The sequence below is a fragment of the Cibotium barometz genome, chromosome 35, assembly GCF_041138505.1.
Source record: "Cibotium barometz isolate CiBa-2024 chromosome 35, ASM4113850v1, whole genome shotgun sequence".
Taxonomy (NCBI): domain Eukaryota; kingdom Viridiplantae; phylum Streptophyta; class Polypodiopsida; order Cyatheales; family Cibotiaceae; genus Cibotium; species Cibotium barometz.
In genome coordinates, this window is record NC_141080.1 from 36,306,609 (window position 1) to 36,321,721 (window position 15,113).

General features: G+C 44.9%; 1 protein-coding gene across 3 annotated transcripts in view; it reads right to left on the minus strand.

The window, feature by feature from the left end:
- Window positions 1-663: 663 nt before the first annotated feature.
- LOC147618397 (signal transducer, putative (DUF3550/UPF0682)) overlaps window positions 664-15,113 on the minus strand; it is a 59,763-nt gene continuing 45,313 nt past the window's right edge. For 2 of the 3 annotated variants that reach the window (XM_086774830.1, XM_086774831.1), the window contains exons 6-9: window positions 1,973-2,064; window positions 1,672-1,863; window positions 1,317-1,450; window positions 664-1,199 (exon numbers count right to left, since the gene is read on the minus strand). In XM_086774830.1, coding sequence (XP_086630956.1) covers window positions 974-1,199; window positions 1,317-1,450; window positions 1,672-1,863; window positions 1,973-2,064 — 644 coding nt within the window. In that variant the 3' untranslated portion in view covers window positions 664-973. The remainder of the gene's footprint in view (window positions 1,200-1,316; window positions 1,451-1,671; window positions 1,864-1,972; window positions 2,065-15,113) is intronic. The other variant, XR_015262118.1, reaches the window with a different exon arrangement.

Sequence of the window (15,113 nt, forward strand, 5' to 3'; positions counted from 1 at the left end):
TGACAACTCTCTCTCCCCAAAAACCCAAAAACACACACGGGCATGTGTAAACACAGGTTTTAGCTTATGCATGGTTCACAATTTGCTTCCAAAATCAATTCCTCCTTGCAAATCACCTTCACGTTGTTCTCTTAAATACTACATAACAGCTATCCTCCCCAATACAGGAGAAACAATCCCCAATATAGGAGAAACAAATCCTGCACTACCCCCTCTAAAAGCTTAACTTCAAAATTACATAAGGAGACAGAATGCCAAATGGCATAAGACGGCCTTTGTACTAAGTTCTTGAGTTCGTGAAACATTGTTAAACAACACAGAAGGGCTGTCGAACAGCTCGACCTTCAATCAAGGGCATGCCTTACAACATTAGCCACAGTTGTTATCCCACATGCCATACATAACTTGCATTCTTGACCACTACTCATGAGCTATACAACATGTACATGAGTTTACACATCCCACTGTAGCTGTCGCATCCATAGGAAAAAAGACTTAAAGACCATTTAGATGAGCCCAAATTTCTGAGACAAGCGGGCTTTGGACAGGCAACATTGCCAAAACATATGGATTAGATCTCTCCTTTCTAATGGGCAAACCGCCTGTAAGCAAACTGTCTTACATAGGAACACCTACGCAAAACACTCATCTCGAGAATTCACCTTCAGAAAACCTTATATTATTTCAAGGAAATCATGTTCTTGGCATTGAGACATTTTTTCTCAACCCTTATCTTCATGAGATATCAAAAGAACATCACAAAGTAACTGCACAAGGCAGTTGCTAATCTACATTGCTTAGAAATGAAGTATGACAGATGGACCCTTCATAATTAGAAAAGGTTGTTCTTATGGGATTAATTTGTGATTTGACCACCAGAAATTGGGCATTATTAGGAATGCCACATCTTCACTGTTGATCTTAAAAGCCAGGCTTAATTACGAATGCTGCGTCATCTTCACCATTGATCTTATTAGAGCCTTTGTGATCCGAGCTTATTCTCCACCTCCAAAGTGCTAGAAGAAAACATAAACTGATCTGCTACCCGAAGGCTTCTTGCTATTTGGAACACACAACCTTCCACAGCTTCTTCAGTGGGAAGTAACTCTTTTGGTAGAGAGGGTAGGCACCGAGGTAAATACTCCCGCTTAATTCCATAAACCCTGTGCAAGGCAAAGCAAGCCCTGCAGAAGATAAACCTGCACCAGACCGCTCCAGCATTAGGGTCTTGAATTCGCACGTCAATAACTAGGGGAGTCTTAGTATACTTGCAGTTGGAACTTTTTGCTGCTTAAATGCATAATAAAAAGATATACCTTAGAAGCAGCTGCCTTAAGAATGGGTCCCACATTACACGCACCCAAACAGGGTCCAAGGTTGTCACAGATAGTGTCTTCCCCCACTCTGCAATCAAAGAAGTCAACAGCTTCTGTAGCTGCTCACTTGCACCCTAGCCAAAGTACAGACGCCTCTTAAAATCACACATCATCAACAAGGTTTATATGCATAACTGAAGCCTGTCCTCTTATCGACTGCCGAAAGTCCAACCATTTGCAACATATGTTTATACACATAAATATATACATTTGCATCACACACACATATATGAACCAGCCTCCTCGTGTTTAAAACTCCAAAATCATTCAAAAATGGAACTATTCCATTGGCTACCTGTGCCAGTGTTGTCACTGGAACATTGACCAGTTGGCAAAATGCCAGCAAAGGTGCAGTAAGAAAAAATGTAAAAAAGCTCCCCGCCCCCTTCTGTTGATAGGAGGACAGCTCCCCATGCTCTCCAGCCGGCTGCATTGTAGGAGAGAGCAATAATGCTGCTGGTTCCCCTCTTTCTTCACCATGGATAACCTGTTAAGCCAGCGAATCAAGAAACAAAATTACCTCATATCCACACAGAAATAGCATCTCCTCTTACCTACAACATATGCAGGTTCTTACACCATATCAAAAGAATCACCTCGAAAAACACACTCTTATCGCTATCGATGATAATGAAGAGGGGTCTTCTTGTGAAAGGAAGTATGTCAGCAGGATAAAGATAACTCAGCTCTGCAAGAAATAGACAAAAGGAAATTAAGAATTTCGTGTGCACACCACACAGAAGAAAAGAAAATTACGACGAGGGTCTATGAGACCATGGTAATACATCAAGAGTCTATCTATCATGCACATTTGTATGAATACATGTCAAGGAAAGGTAAAATAATTAAATAACTACTTCACAATACATGCAGAAAATCGTCAACGACTACTCGCCCTCTCCAATAAGAGTGTTCAGGTCATGAGCAGCCCGTGGTGCATCCCAAAACCTCCAAATGACCATTATTACCTGTTGCTGCATGTCCATCTGAAGTCGTTTGGTGCGAGGCCTTGGATGCCTAGCGCCTATCTCTTTGATGGTAACATCCTTGTTGGTGTTGGACTCACACACTCACACACAAACCTGCACATTAGGGTAAGGTGCAGGATGGAGAAGCTCACACAGAAATGAGAGAGAGAGAGAGAGAGAGCCAAAAGTGTGGTAGCCACAAAATGCAAGTCAACCCTTGCATGTGTGTCACATCCATATAACATAGAAGTCCAAAATATTATATGTAGAGTGTCCTTTCACACTTGATATCCAAGGGAAAAACCACATGGGAAAAAGTGCCCTTGGTTAAGCCCTGTTCACACATAGCACTACCATAAGTAAGCATATGCCTACAAATCCCCCCTGTAGTAGAAGTGTGAACCTGTACAAGGTAGCAGATCACTCTCTATATGAGAGTAAGCCCAAAGCTTTGTAGAAAGCTTCAAACTTTTCTCGAGGTAAAGCCTTTGTGAATAGATCTGCAACATTATCCTGTGTAGGGCAGTAAGATAAATTGATCTCCCCTGCATGTAACCTCTCTCTGACATAGTGATAATGAATCTCAATGTGCTTGGTATGTGCATGAAATACTGGATTTCGTGCCACGGCCATAGCACTCTGGCTATCAGCTTTCAAATATGAAATTTGTGCTTTGCTAGTACCTGTAATGAGCATGTCATCTACATACAAGATGACTATGAGAATATCGGCACCGGTTTTCTTCACATACAATGTGCTTTCAGCTGGACTATTCACATAACCTTGGTTGGTTAGATGAGCATGTATTTTATCATACCAAGCTCTTGGAGCTTGCTTTAACCCATACAATGCTTTGTGTAACCTGCATACTTTATGTTCCTCACCAGGAACTACAAAACCAATGGGCTGATTTACATATACTTCTTCTATAAATCCCCATTTAAGAATGCAGTTTTGATGTCCAATTGATGCACTTTCCATCCTTTATGTGCAGCCAATGCAATCATTGATCTTATTGTGGTCATTCTTGAAGTAGGAGCAAAAGTCTCCTCATAATCTATTCCCTTTTTCTGGGAGTAGCCTTTAGCCACAAGTCTTGCTTTGTACCTGTCAATAGTACCATCAGACTTCCTTTTGACTTTGTACACCCACTTTGTTCCAATGACATGCTTACCTTTAGGCAATTCCACAAGATCCCAAGTATTGTTCTTCATGATAGAAGAGATTTCAGCTTGCATAGCTTGCACCCAATGCTCATTCTCATGTGCTTCTTCATGAGAAGAAGGCTCTTTTGAATCAAAGAGACCACCCATGGCTAATGCAGACTCCCCACGATGTATATTCAATGCATGGCTGGAACTAGCCCTTGTTCTACCTGTGAGTGGAGCTGCAAGTTTGCTTTCTTGCAAAGCTTTCAGCAACCATCTTGGCACTGACTTGGCTGTGTCTATGGCTGTTTGCTCTTCCCTGACAAGATCTTCCACTTCTTCCATAGAAGGGGGCTGAATGGCTGGCTGTTCTACATGAGGATTTTCTTGTGTAGGGGCTGGCTGATCTGAATCCCCCCTAATTGCAATGGGTAATAGTCCATCAAACATGTCCTGTATGCCTGTATCATTACTTTTATACAAGCTGTACATGGGCTGTTCTGAATTTTCAACAAATACCACATCTCTACTGACAAAAATCCTTCGTGTTGTTGGACTATAAAGACGGTATCCTTTGCTCTCATTGCTGTAGCCCACAAAAATGCATTTCATTGCTTTGTCATCTAGCTTTGTTCAAAGTTGTTCTGGCACATGTGCATATACCAAACACCCAAATGTACGCATATAATCCACTGTTGGCTTTCGGCTATACCAAGCCTCAAATGGTGTTATGGTTTTCAAAGCTTTTGTTGGACACCTGTTCAACACATGAGTTGCACACATTATAGCTTCCATCCAAAAATTGTGAGGCAACTTTTGTGCTCCATGAGAGAGCTATTTTTCCTTTCAGCTACACCATTCTGCTGCCGTGTATAACGCACAGTACATTGGTGTTTGATGCCCTTTTGAAGCATATAATCCTTCAATGCATTTGACATGTATTCTCCACCTCTATCTGAGCGGAGTGTTTGGACTTTACATCCACACATATTTTCAGCCATTGCTACAAAGTGTCGAAAGCATGTAAACACCTCTGCTTTCACTTTCAAAGGGTAAACCCAAGCAAACCTGGAGTAGTCATCAATGAATGTGACGAAGTAAAGATGCCTCCCTATGGATGGTGTCCGCATTGGACCACATACATCACTATGTATGAGCTGTAATTTACTTTCAGCTCTAACAGCTCCATCTTTGGGGAATGGTTTTCGTTACATCTTTCCCAAAATATACCCCTCACATACATGCCTTGGTGGAGACTCAAGAGGCGGCATATTATCAACCATATGATGCTTCTGCAAAAGCATCAAACTCCAAAAATTTACATGCCCAAAACGAGCATGCCATAGCTCTGCATCATGCATAGCAGGAGTGTGGGCAGCCACTGTATTTGCATCATAAGTACGCTTGTCATAGCTGTCCAGGTTATACAAGCCTTTGTATCGTGTTCCAGAAGTGACTATTTCATAACCCTTTGATGGGTCTTTTACTAAACACTTCCCATCTTCAAATTCAACCTTTAAACCTTGGTCGTTTGTGGCTGAGACGGAGAGCAGATTTTTCTTCATCCCTGGAACATACAATACATTTTTCATACATATATTGGCACCATTGGCTGCAATAATATGACATTGCCAATTCCCTTTACTGGATATGTGGTATGATCTGCACATGATATAGTGTGGCCATTTGAAGCATAAACCAAGTGCTGAAATACATCTTTGCATGAAGTGATGTGGCTCCAAGCACCACTATCAAAATACCATGATACATCCTGTCTGTCAGATGCAATGCAAGACATATCATTGTCTAAAGCACTTGGTGTGCCACTAGTGCATGTGACCAAAAAAGTGTACTCTTCCTGAATTACATTAGCTGATTGCTGTGCTTTGTCATCAAAAGAGTCTGCTGCTGCATTGCCTGCTTCTTTCCTTTTCTCTTTTGCAATCCGCTTCCTACATTCACTGATGTAGTGTCCAGGCTTATGGCAGTAGTGACATTTGCCCTTCTTTTTGGGCTTGTTTGCATCCCCTTTGTCAGACTTTTCACCACCAGAAGAGGGCTGTCCATGACCAGCCTTGCTAGACTATTGTCCCCCATGCTTAAAGCTCTTTGCTTTACCCTTATCCTTGGCTGTAAATGCCTTGTCTCCACCACGGTTGCTCGATAAGTTTGCTCTTGTTTGCTCTTCCTGCAAGAGTAAACCCACTAGCTCTTCAAAAGTGACGGAATCACCACCTCCTCTCATAGAGAGGTTGAGAGAGGTGTGAAAGCCCAAGTAGGAAGGTGGTAAAGAATGAAGAGTGTTGGTGACCAGCTGTCTGTCTGGGATAACCTCATCAATGTTGAGCAATTGTTCCTACAAATCTTTCACTTTGGTGAGATGATCTGCCATGGAGTCACCCTCATCCATAGAAATAAGATCCAATTGCCTCTTCAAGTAGGCAACTCTTGCCTCGTTGCGTACATGATACATTGCTTCCAATGTGTCCCATGCAAGCTTCGATGTCTTGCCAGAACGAATGTGCGGAATAATAGTCCTTTTCACTGAAAGGGCTATCAATGACATGGCATGTGCATCCCTAGAGTCCCATCTTCTGCTCTTGTGTGGGAGCAAGTTCTGCTTCAGGAGCTCTTTGAGCACCTCTCCTTTGAGGCGTGGCTGGCTGTATGGTAAGTGGGCACGTGTCATCACCACACACGATGCCCCAAAGCCCTTTGGCTACCAGCAAATTACGGATCATGAAACTCCAGAGGGAGTAGTTAGATCCATCCAACTTGTCCTCCTGGGTGAGCACACACAAATACATCTGTAGCATTTTGAGCCATGTCAACAAAATATACCTGCAAGCAAACCAAGCACCAATGTGCACTGCCAGGGAACCAAATGTCCTGTGCAAATGCTTGTCTGCAAACTGAAGCAAATGTATTCCTACACCAAATTGTCCAATTACACACAATGTGTATACATATGCGACAAATCACAGCTGTAATGCCCAATTACATGCTCCAATATGAAAAGCCCCAATTTTTATGCACTCCAATCGCTTCAATGTGAGGTTAATTGGCCAATTTTCACAAAAGCCCCAAATTTCGCCGGCGGAGGCGGTTCACTGGCTAGTAACGCAGCCGGCTGGATGGGAGGCGCCGCCTGCGAGCTGAGCGGCGGCAATCCTCTGCGCAGTAGTGCCGCCGGCTTTCGGTGGTTGTGGTGGCCAAGTCTAGGGGAGCAGAGGCGGACGGAACAAGCTACCGGACGGAAACTGCCAACGGACGGTCTGGTTCCGACGACGGATCTATTCGACGGAATTCCACAGGCAACGGAAATTCGCAGAAAGCTACAAAGACAGAATTTCCAAAATTTGAGAACCTCCATTGCTCTGATACCAATTGTTGGTGTTGGACTCACACTCTCACACACACACAAACCTGCACATTAGGGTTAGGTGCAGGATGGAGAAGCTCACACAAAAATGAGAGAGAGAGAGAGAGAGAGAGAGAGAGAGAGCCAAAAGTGTGGTAGCCACAAAATGCAAGTCAACCCTTGCATGTGTGTCACATCCATATAATACAAAAGTACAAAATATTATATGTAGAGTGTCCTTTCACACTTGATATCCAAGGGAAAAACCACATGGGAAAAAGTGCCCTTGGTTAAGCCCTGTTCACACATAGCACTACCATAAGTGAGCATATTGTTGGAAACATGGATCCTCCCACTTCCCGGGAGGCCACCCATCCCAGTTGTGTTCTTGCGCAAGCGCGCTTAACTGAGGTGTTCCACAAATTGGTCTAGCGATCCAGACCCCAAACCCTTAAGGTGTTTGGTGACCTCCGGTAATCCAATTTGTAGAAACCTCAACTTGCCAAGATTCAAACCCAGTCTCACCACGTGAGCTGGTTCTCTCTAGAAGTGTGGATTGCTTCTCCAACACCCCCCCTCAAGCCACACTTTGGTTGAGGTCTTAGCTTCCAACATCACAACCTGGGCTTTGATACCAATTGAAGGGAATGGGTGTTAGGGTTAGGGTTTACAGGAGCTTCGAGCAGGCGTGGAAACCAAGAGAGAGAGAACACAACTTCAGTATATGCTTGATTGATCAAAAGTGAAGTACAATAGCCACATAATAGTGACCCTAAAGATAAGTGTTCACATGTCCGGCCATAAAATGTGCCGGGTGGACCAAAACACTTATAAACTGCATATAAGTGAAACTGAACTAAACTGGGGGAAAAAACCTCCACTAACTGAAGTAAAAAGTGCCCCAGTAATCTACTGATGATCACTAGCACTCCTCTGGGTGCATACACAGCATAAAACCCAACACATATGCCTACAATCCTCCCTAGCTCTAGTTGGTGGACCTAGGCTGCAGTGAAAAACATATCCATGGAGCACACTCATATACTATCATGCAATACCCTACAAGAAACTAGTCCGATGCTCAAAACTAGAAGCTTCCCCAGTGCCTTGTGATTGAACACATGGTCCCTTGTGAGTCCTTATCCAAGGATGTCGGCTTGTGTCACCACGAGAAGGTCAAGGTCATGTGTGCACATCCCGCACTTGTCCCTCGTGCTGGTCCCGCACACCAATGCAACCCTCTTGAATGATGTATTGATATTATAGGCGCTTATTAGGCTAGTAGCCAGCTGTATGTGCATCTGTCACAGTCATGGCACAAGAGCCCATGAGCGTGTGAACCCATTTTGTGTGATGGAAACTAGCAGCACTTGAGGGGGCTATAGTGGCTTTTGGGGCCATGGACTGTGGGCAGCCCGGCCGGTGGACAAGAGGCCAAGGGGGCTGCCCATGCATAGGCACCCAGCCTCGGAAGGCCACATGTGAAACACAATAGATAAATATTATTTATTTGTCCAATTCAAGGTTGTTTCGCGTACTAGTACGGACCTATTCGTACCGTACGGTTCATACGGTACGAGATCGTACGGTTTTGTATGGTACGATCCCCCCCCCCCCCCCCCCCCACCTTGAGAGAAAAATTCCAAATGCTCAAAAAATATATAAATCCTCCCCAACGAAGATCCCAAATGCCCGCAATACTTCACAACTTTCGTGTCCACTCAATATTCCATATGGATGGGGTTGTTGAGAGACCTAAAAATTTTGGCAAGGTAGACTGGTAGTGTACACTTGATTGGTAGGATGAGAGAATCTTGCTACACCACTTGGAGATCCCTTGTATAGGTAGGCTAGACAGTCAGATCCTCAAGTTATGTAATAGGGAGAAGATTTGGACAGGGCCATTTTGATCTACAGAGGAGTCCCTAAACCTATCACCCTAGATGCATTGCCTGTATTTGTGCAAGGATGGTACCTTAGTCATAAACGCTACACTGGGAGACCTTTGGTATCGCATTACCCATGTAGAATCTTTTTTGGAGACAATTGGGAGATCCAACTGGGAGAGACACATCTCCATGTTCTGGTTCCTCAAGCATTGTAGACTCCTCCCTCCCCCCCCAACCTTTCCTCACATTCAAGCTTGAAGCTCCATGGTTTGTAAGTGTTTTAAAAAAAACGTATTTTATCATACAGTATCCCAAAATTTCATATCATACCAAAATTCCCGTACGGTATCATATTTTCGTACCGTGACAACTATGGTCCAATTTCAGGTCAGCCAACCTCATGCACCAGTCGGCTAGTATCTCCACAGCCATCCAGCCCCTATATAAGGGTGCTCCAGCCCTTATGACTGGCATCTAACAACCCTGCAAGTTTGACCAAGATTGTGAGCGGCCCCGGGCAGCCCACACACCATAAATGCAAGGAAAGGAAGGTCCAGCAGAGAGGGACCGGATTCGGAGCCTCGTGCGTGTATCTGTGTGAACACTCCCTATGAATGTTCGTTTGTATGCATGTGTGAACCCACTCGTATAGGGTGGATAAGTATGCATTAAATGCGAGTCTATGAGGTAGATGATCCTCAAGCTATAAAAGCAATGTATTTGGTGAAGGGCTGAGATCAATCAATCTAATCATCATTGAGTTTCATGGCAGTGGGACGAGATGTTCTCCAAGAAGGGGTTTCCTCACAAGTTGGAGAGCTTCATGTGCTGAACCTCGGCATGTCAGAATATGCAACGGAGATGAAGACAAGATCTGAAAACACAAGAGCAAGTGAACTGCAGAAAAAACACAGCAATAGAGATGGAGAGAGAGAGAGAGAGAGAGGCGTGTAACTTTGCTATATACACAAGAAAATCCCGAATACCAAATACAATGTGTGTGGGGGCTGGGGGCCATTTTATATGGCCCCTACGAGCCAATCGGCCAGCACAAAAGGCAGCCAACAGCAACCAAAAAGCTCACGACCTGCTCCACCATCAGTCGGCCAGCACCTATCAGTCGGCCAGCATACAGAGAGGGTCGGGGAGCAGCAAGGGCAGTCAGCCTATGTCAGAACACTCAGACCAGCAGTCGGCCAATGTCTGGATCAGCCTGGAGCCACAGGACAGCCTCCCACACCTGAGGAAAAATAGGGAAAAAATATGGAGAATAGGGAAAAATGAGAAAACACCTAAATCGGGCGGGCACACCCACAACAGAGGCCTTGGTGTAAATATACAGACAGGAGATGACTGCTAACACCCCCTCTCAGCTCCTGGATGTGGAACCAACCCCAGTGAGCTGGAGTGCCACCGGAGCAAAGCCTAAGATAGAGACTTCGTGAAGAGGTCCACCGCACTGTCCTCTGTCGAACAGAACTCTAGCAAGATGTCATCAACAACAATCTTTTCACAAACAAAATGCCTCTAGATGACCGTGGGTTCCACCAATGGAAACCCAATCCTGCCAAGCAACCTCTGCAACCTCACCCCCTCGCAAGCAGCACCACAAGCAGCCCGGTACTCTGCCTCTGTCGACAACAAGGCAATAGTTGGCTGCCTCTTACTGCTCCTGAGCGAAGGGAAAAACTGTAGCCTGATGTCAAGATCCTCGTGTTTGGCTCTCCTCCCCAAACTGAGTCACTCCATCCGCGGAGTCTTGACTCCATGCATCAACCCCCCTCCTGTGTAAAAGAGTCCAAGATCCTTCGCATGCTGCAGAAACCACAAGATACACAATCCTACCTCCCAAAGAGTCCTCTGCAAACATGAGCTCAACAGCCTCATCAGGAAGCTCCCGTCCAATCTGGTATTCAGCAACCAGATCAATGAACCATTCTGCTTCCGAGTCAAGGAGGCATCATACTGCTCACAAGGATCAGCAACTGTTACGGTGGGATGCCAAGTCTTGGAAACCTGCTGAAGACCACTCAACTTTCAAGGCCTTCGAAAACCTATAAACCACCCCCTCTGAATCTGGAACCAAAAAGCCTAGAGAATGTGCAACATCCACCTCCTTGTGCAAGTAATCAACTACCACCTACCTGGCCTTCCAATAGGTCCCCGTGGAAAGAACTTCCTCATCTATAGGAGTTTCTTTGTCCCGAATGCTACGAGACATCAGAGCATAAGTAACCTGTAAAGTTTCCTCTGACTAACGAGTACAAGAACTACCAACATCTGTACTGGAAAGTTCTTGCCAACTGCTGCCATCGTCTGGCAAGCTATCCACCATCTGGTACGGGAAAACCTGCACCTGCAGCGTATCCACACTTAAGTGGCCATTACCAGACTGCCACTCATCACAAAACTGAGGAGAGTGTTGAAAGTTTATAAACTTCATTCTCCACTCCGCCTTCCCAAACAACCTGGCCAGTTGCTTTGTCCCAAGAGCAACAAATTGCTCATCAAACTCCACCCGTATGCCAGTCTTGCAAACTTGATGCACTGCCAACAGATGAAACTTGGGAGGAATGCTTCCCCCCTTTCCCATTGGGAACTATCTCCAACCTGCCCTCACTGTGAACTGGGATAGTGGATGTATCCTCAGTAAGAATGTGACCAGAATACCTGCAGAGATCCTGTAAAGCCGAACGGGAAGGAGTCATGTGCCTAGAAGCACCACTGTCTAGAATCCACTCCCGAGTATCCATAGCGGAGCGTCCTCCAACCTCCTCCCAACACGAAGAAAAAAAAACATCGGTGTCCATTACCTCCAGGTGCACAAAAGCTGGAGTCTTTGATAGGGAGAAACAGTTAGGGTTTCACTTGTGGGAGACATACACAGACAAGCAAGGGAGAGAGAGAGAGAGAGAGTTGTGGGGATAAGTCAACTCATGAGGCATGAGTGAGTGACTCCCCTATCACACATGTATATTGCACTAGTACACATAGTGCACTTAGTACATTAAAAGTACTAAGTGTACTATGTACTATAACTTATGGGCTTGTACACACTATAAGGGTGGGCATAACGCCTTTACCCCAACAACCTCCCACTTAAAGGCAAAGTGCCCTTAAGTAAAGGAAAAGAAAAAATCAGCATGTACATGATAATATACAAGGCCATATCAAGGCTGAAAATGGCCTCATCCAATGCCCATTAAGTGTCTGCAATGAGCAAACCGCTCCGGAGGCAAACTCTTCGTCAACAGATCAGCCGGGTTGTCATCCGTATGAATCTTAACAAGCTGAATTTGCTTGTTCTCTATCACCTCTCTGATGAAGTGATACTTCACATCCACATGCTTCGTCTTTGCATGAAAGACAGGGTTCTTTGCCAACTGGATGGCACTCTGACTGTCACAATGCAACAATGGAATATCCCCTGTATAGCCCAAATCAACCACTAACCGAGATAGCCATAATGCCTCCTTGCAAGCCTCTGTGGCTGCAATATACTCGGCCTCTGTAGTAGATAAGGCAGTGCACTTCTGCATCCTGGATATCCATGACACAGCACCTCCTGTGAATGTAAACACATAACCGGTAGTAGACTTCCGGTTATCTGGATGACCGGCATAATCCGAATCCGTGTAACCATGCACTAATGCATCCTGTTTGCCAAAGCAAATGCACAAATCCTGTGTGCCCTTCAGGTATCTCATGACACCTTTCACTGCTTCCCAATGCTTCTTGCCAGGGTTGGCCATGTATCTAGAAACCACTCCCACTGCAAATGCAATGTCCGGCCTAGTAGCAACCATGGCATACATGAGACTGCCACAAGCTGAAGCATACGGAATCTTGGCCATATCAGCCCTGTCTCTATCTGACTGTGGGCTGTCCATAGCACTGAGTTTCACATATGGAGGCAAAGGAGTACTAGTCTTCTTCCCCCCATCCATATTGAACCTCTGCAAGACTTTGCCAATGTATTTTTTCTGAGACAAATACAACACATGCTGATTTCTGTCCCGAAGTATCCGCATACCCAAGATGTGATTTGCATCACCCAAATCCTTCATATCAAAGGTTTCATGCAGCCTCTTCTTCAAGGCATCCATCTCTTTACGAGATTTCCCGGCAATCAACATATCATCAACATACAAAATGAGAATCAATAGACTGCCATCCAAAGCCTTCTTGGTGTACAAGCAGTGATCTATGTCACTTCTCCTGAATTTCTGTGATTTCATGAATGTATCAAATTTATGATACCATTCCCTTGGTGCCTGTTTGAGCCCATAAAGACTCTTTTTCAGCTTGCATACAAGCTTCTCCTTTCCACTTACTGCATAACCCTCCGGCTGCTGCATATATATCTCCTCATGGAGATCACCGTGAAGAAAAGCAGTCTTCACATCCATCTGAATCAAGTCCAGATCATCATGTGCAACCAAAGCTAACACAGCTCTAAGTGTGGTCATTTTGACCACTGGAGAGAAGATCTCATCAAAGTCCACAACATATTCCTGCTTGAAGCCCTTAGCCACTAACCTGGCTTTGTATCTTGGCTTTGCATCTGGTGCAACTTTGAGCCTGTAAACCCACTTGCATGGCAAAACCTTCTTGCCTGCAGGCAAAGGCACCAACTTCCATGTTCCATTTTTGTGCAGAGAATCCATCTCTGACTTCATGGCACGCTCCCATAGAGCCTTGTCTGCCCTCTGTAAAGCCTCTTTATAACATGAGGGCTCCCCACAGTCAGTAAGCATCAAATAGTCAACCCCTGGAACAAACCTGTCAGGGGCTCTGGAGGGTCTTGTGGACCTCCGTACCCAATGACCATCATTTGCAGGTTGCTGTCCAGCCTGCATATCACCCATTGGTGGCTCCTGTTCCATGCCATAAGGCTGAAAAATCATGCCCGGTATTTCTTCTAACTGTGGTATATCCATAGGGATATCTTCTGCCATATCTGGCTGTCCATTTGGACCATTTTCAGCACCATTTAAGGGCTGGTTTTCCTGCTGTAATGGCTAATTTACAGCCCTTTGTTGTTGTCCATGATGTCCATCCTCATCAAAGATGACTCTGCCAGGCTCCTGTTGCCTTGCAGGCTCCTTATACATGCATGTTTCATCAAAAATGACATCATTGCTGCGTATGATCTTTCTATTCATGGGATCCCAAAGTCTATACCCCATTTCACCTCTGTCACCATATCCTAGGAATATGCATTTGTGAGACTTAGGATCAAGTTTGGTGCGCATTTCCCTGCGTATGTGCACGTACGCAACGCAACCAAACACTCTCAAGTGCTTGTATGACAGAGGCTTCCCTGTCCATACTTCTTCTGGCACTTTCCCACCAAGCCTCGTGTTAGGTGACCTGTTTATAAGGTGAACGGCTGTCATAACAGCTTCAGCCCAAAAACCATGAGGTAATGCAGCATGTGACAACATAGAACGGACCTTCTCCTGTATGGTCCTGTTCATCCTCTCTGCTGTCCCGTTTTGTGGAGGATCATAAGGAGTAGAGAGCTCCCTCTTGATGCCTTTAGCATCACAAAAGTCCTGAAACTGTTTGGACATATACTCTCCACCATTGTCGGAACGCAAAGCCTTCAGTGTTTTGCCAGTTTGATTCTCAACAAGAGCAACAAACTTCTCAAACACTGAGAATGTATCACTCTTCAAACGAAGAGGATAGACCCACACCTTGCGTGTGGCATCATCAATAAAAGACACAAAGTATTTTGCCCCTCCCAAAGAAAGCTGAGGCATCTCACATACATCTGTATGCACAAGCTCTAACTGAGCATCTTTCTGTCCAAGAGCTTTCTTGTGGGGGCACTGTAGTTGCCTACCATATATACAATGCTCACAAAACTGAAAACTTGAAAACTTTAGAGAAGGCAAGTAACCCAAACGAGACAATTGCTCCATTCCTTTGACACTCATATGTCCCAACCGGCTATGCCACATAGAGATTTCCGGCAGCTCGGTTGCATTTACATTAGCATGGTGACAAACACCTGCATGCATGAAGTAAAGAGTGTCCACCTTAGAGCCTCTGGCAACAACCAGTGAGCCCTTACTAATTTTCCACTTTCCACTACCAAATGTGGTAACATAATCAGCATCATCAAGCTGTCCAGTAGAAAGCAGATTCTTCTTGATCTCAGGCACATGCCTGACATCATGGAGCATAAGCTGTGAGCCATCTGAAAACACAAGCCTCACATCACCTCTGCCAAGAATCTTGCATGCATGGTTATCACCCAAATAAACCACTCCTTCATTGCCAGCAGTATACCTGACAAACAAGTCTCTGCAACCTGTGACATGAAAGGAGGCACCTGAATCAATGATCCATGAGTGCATACC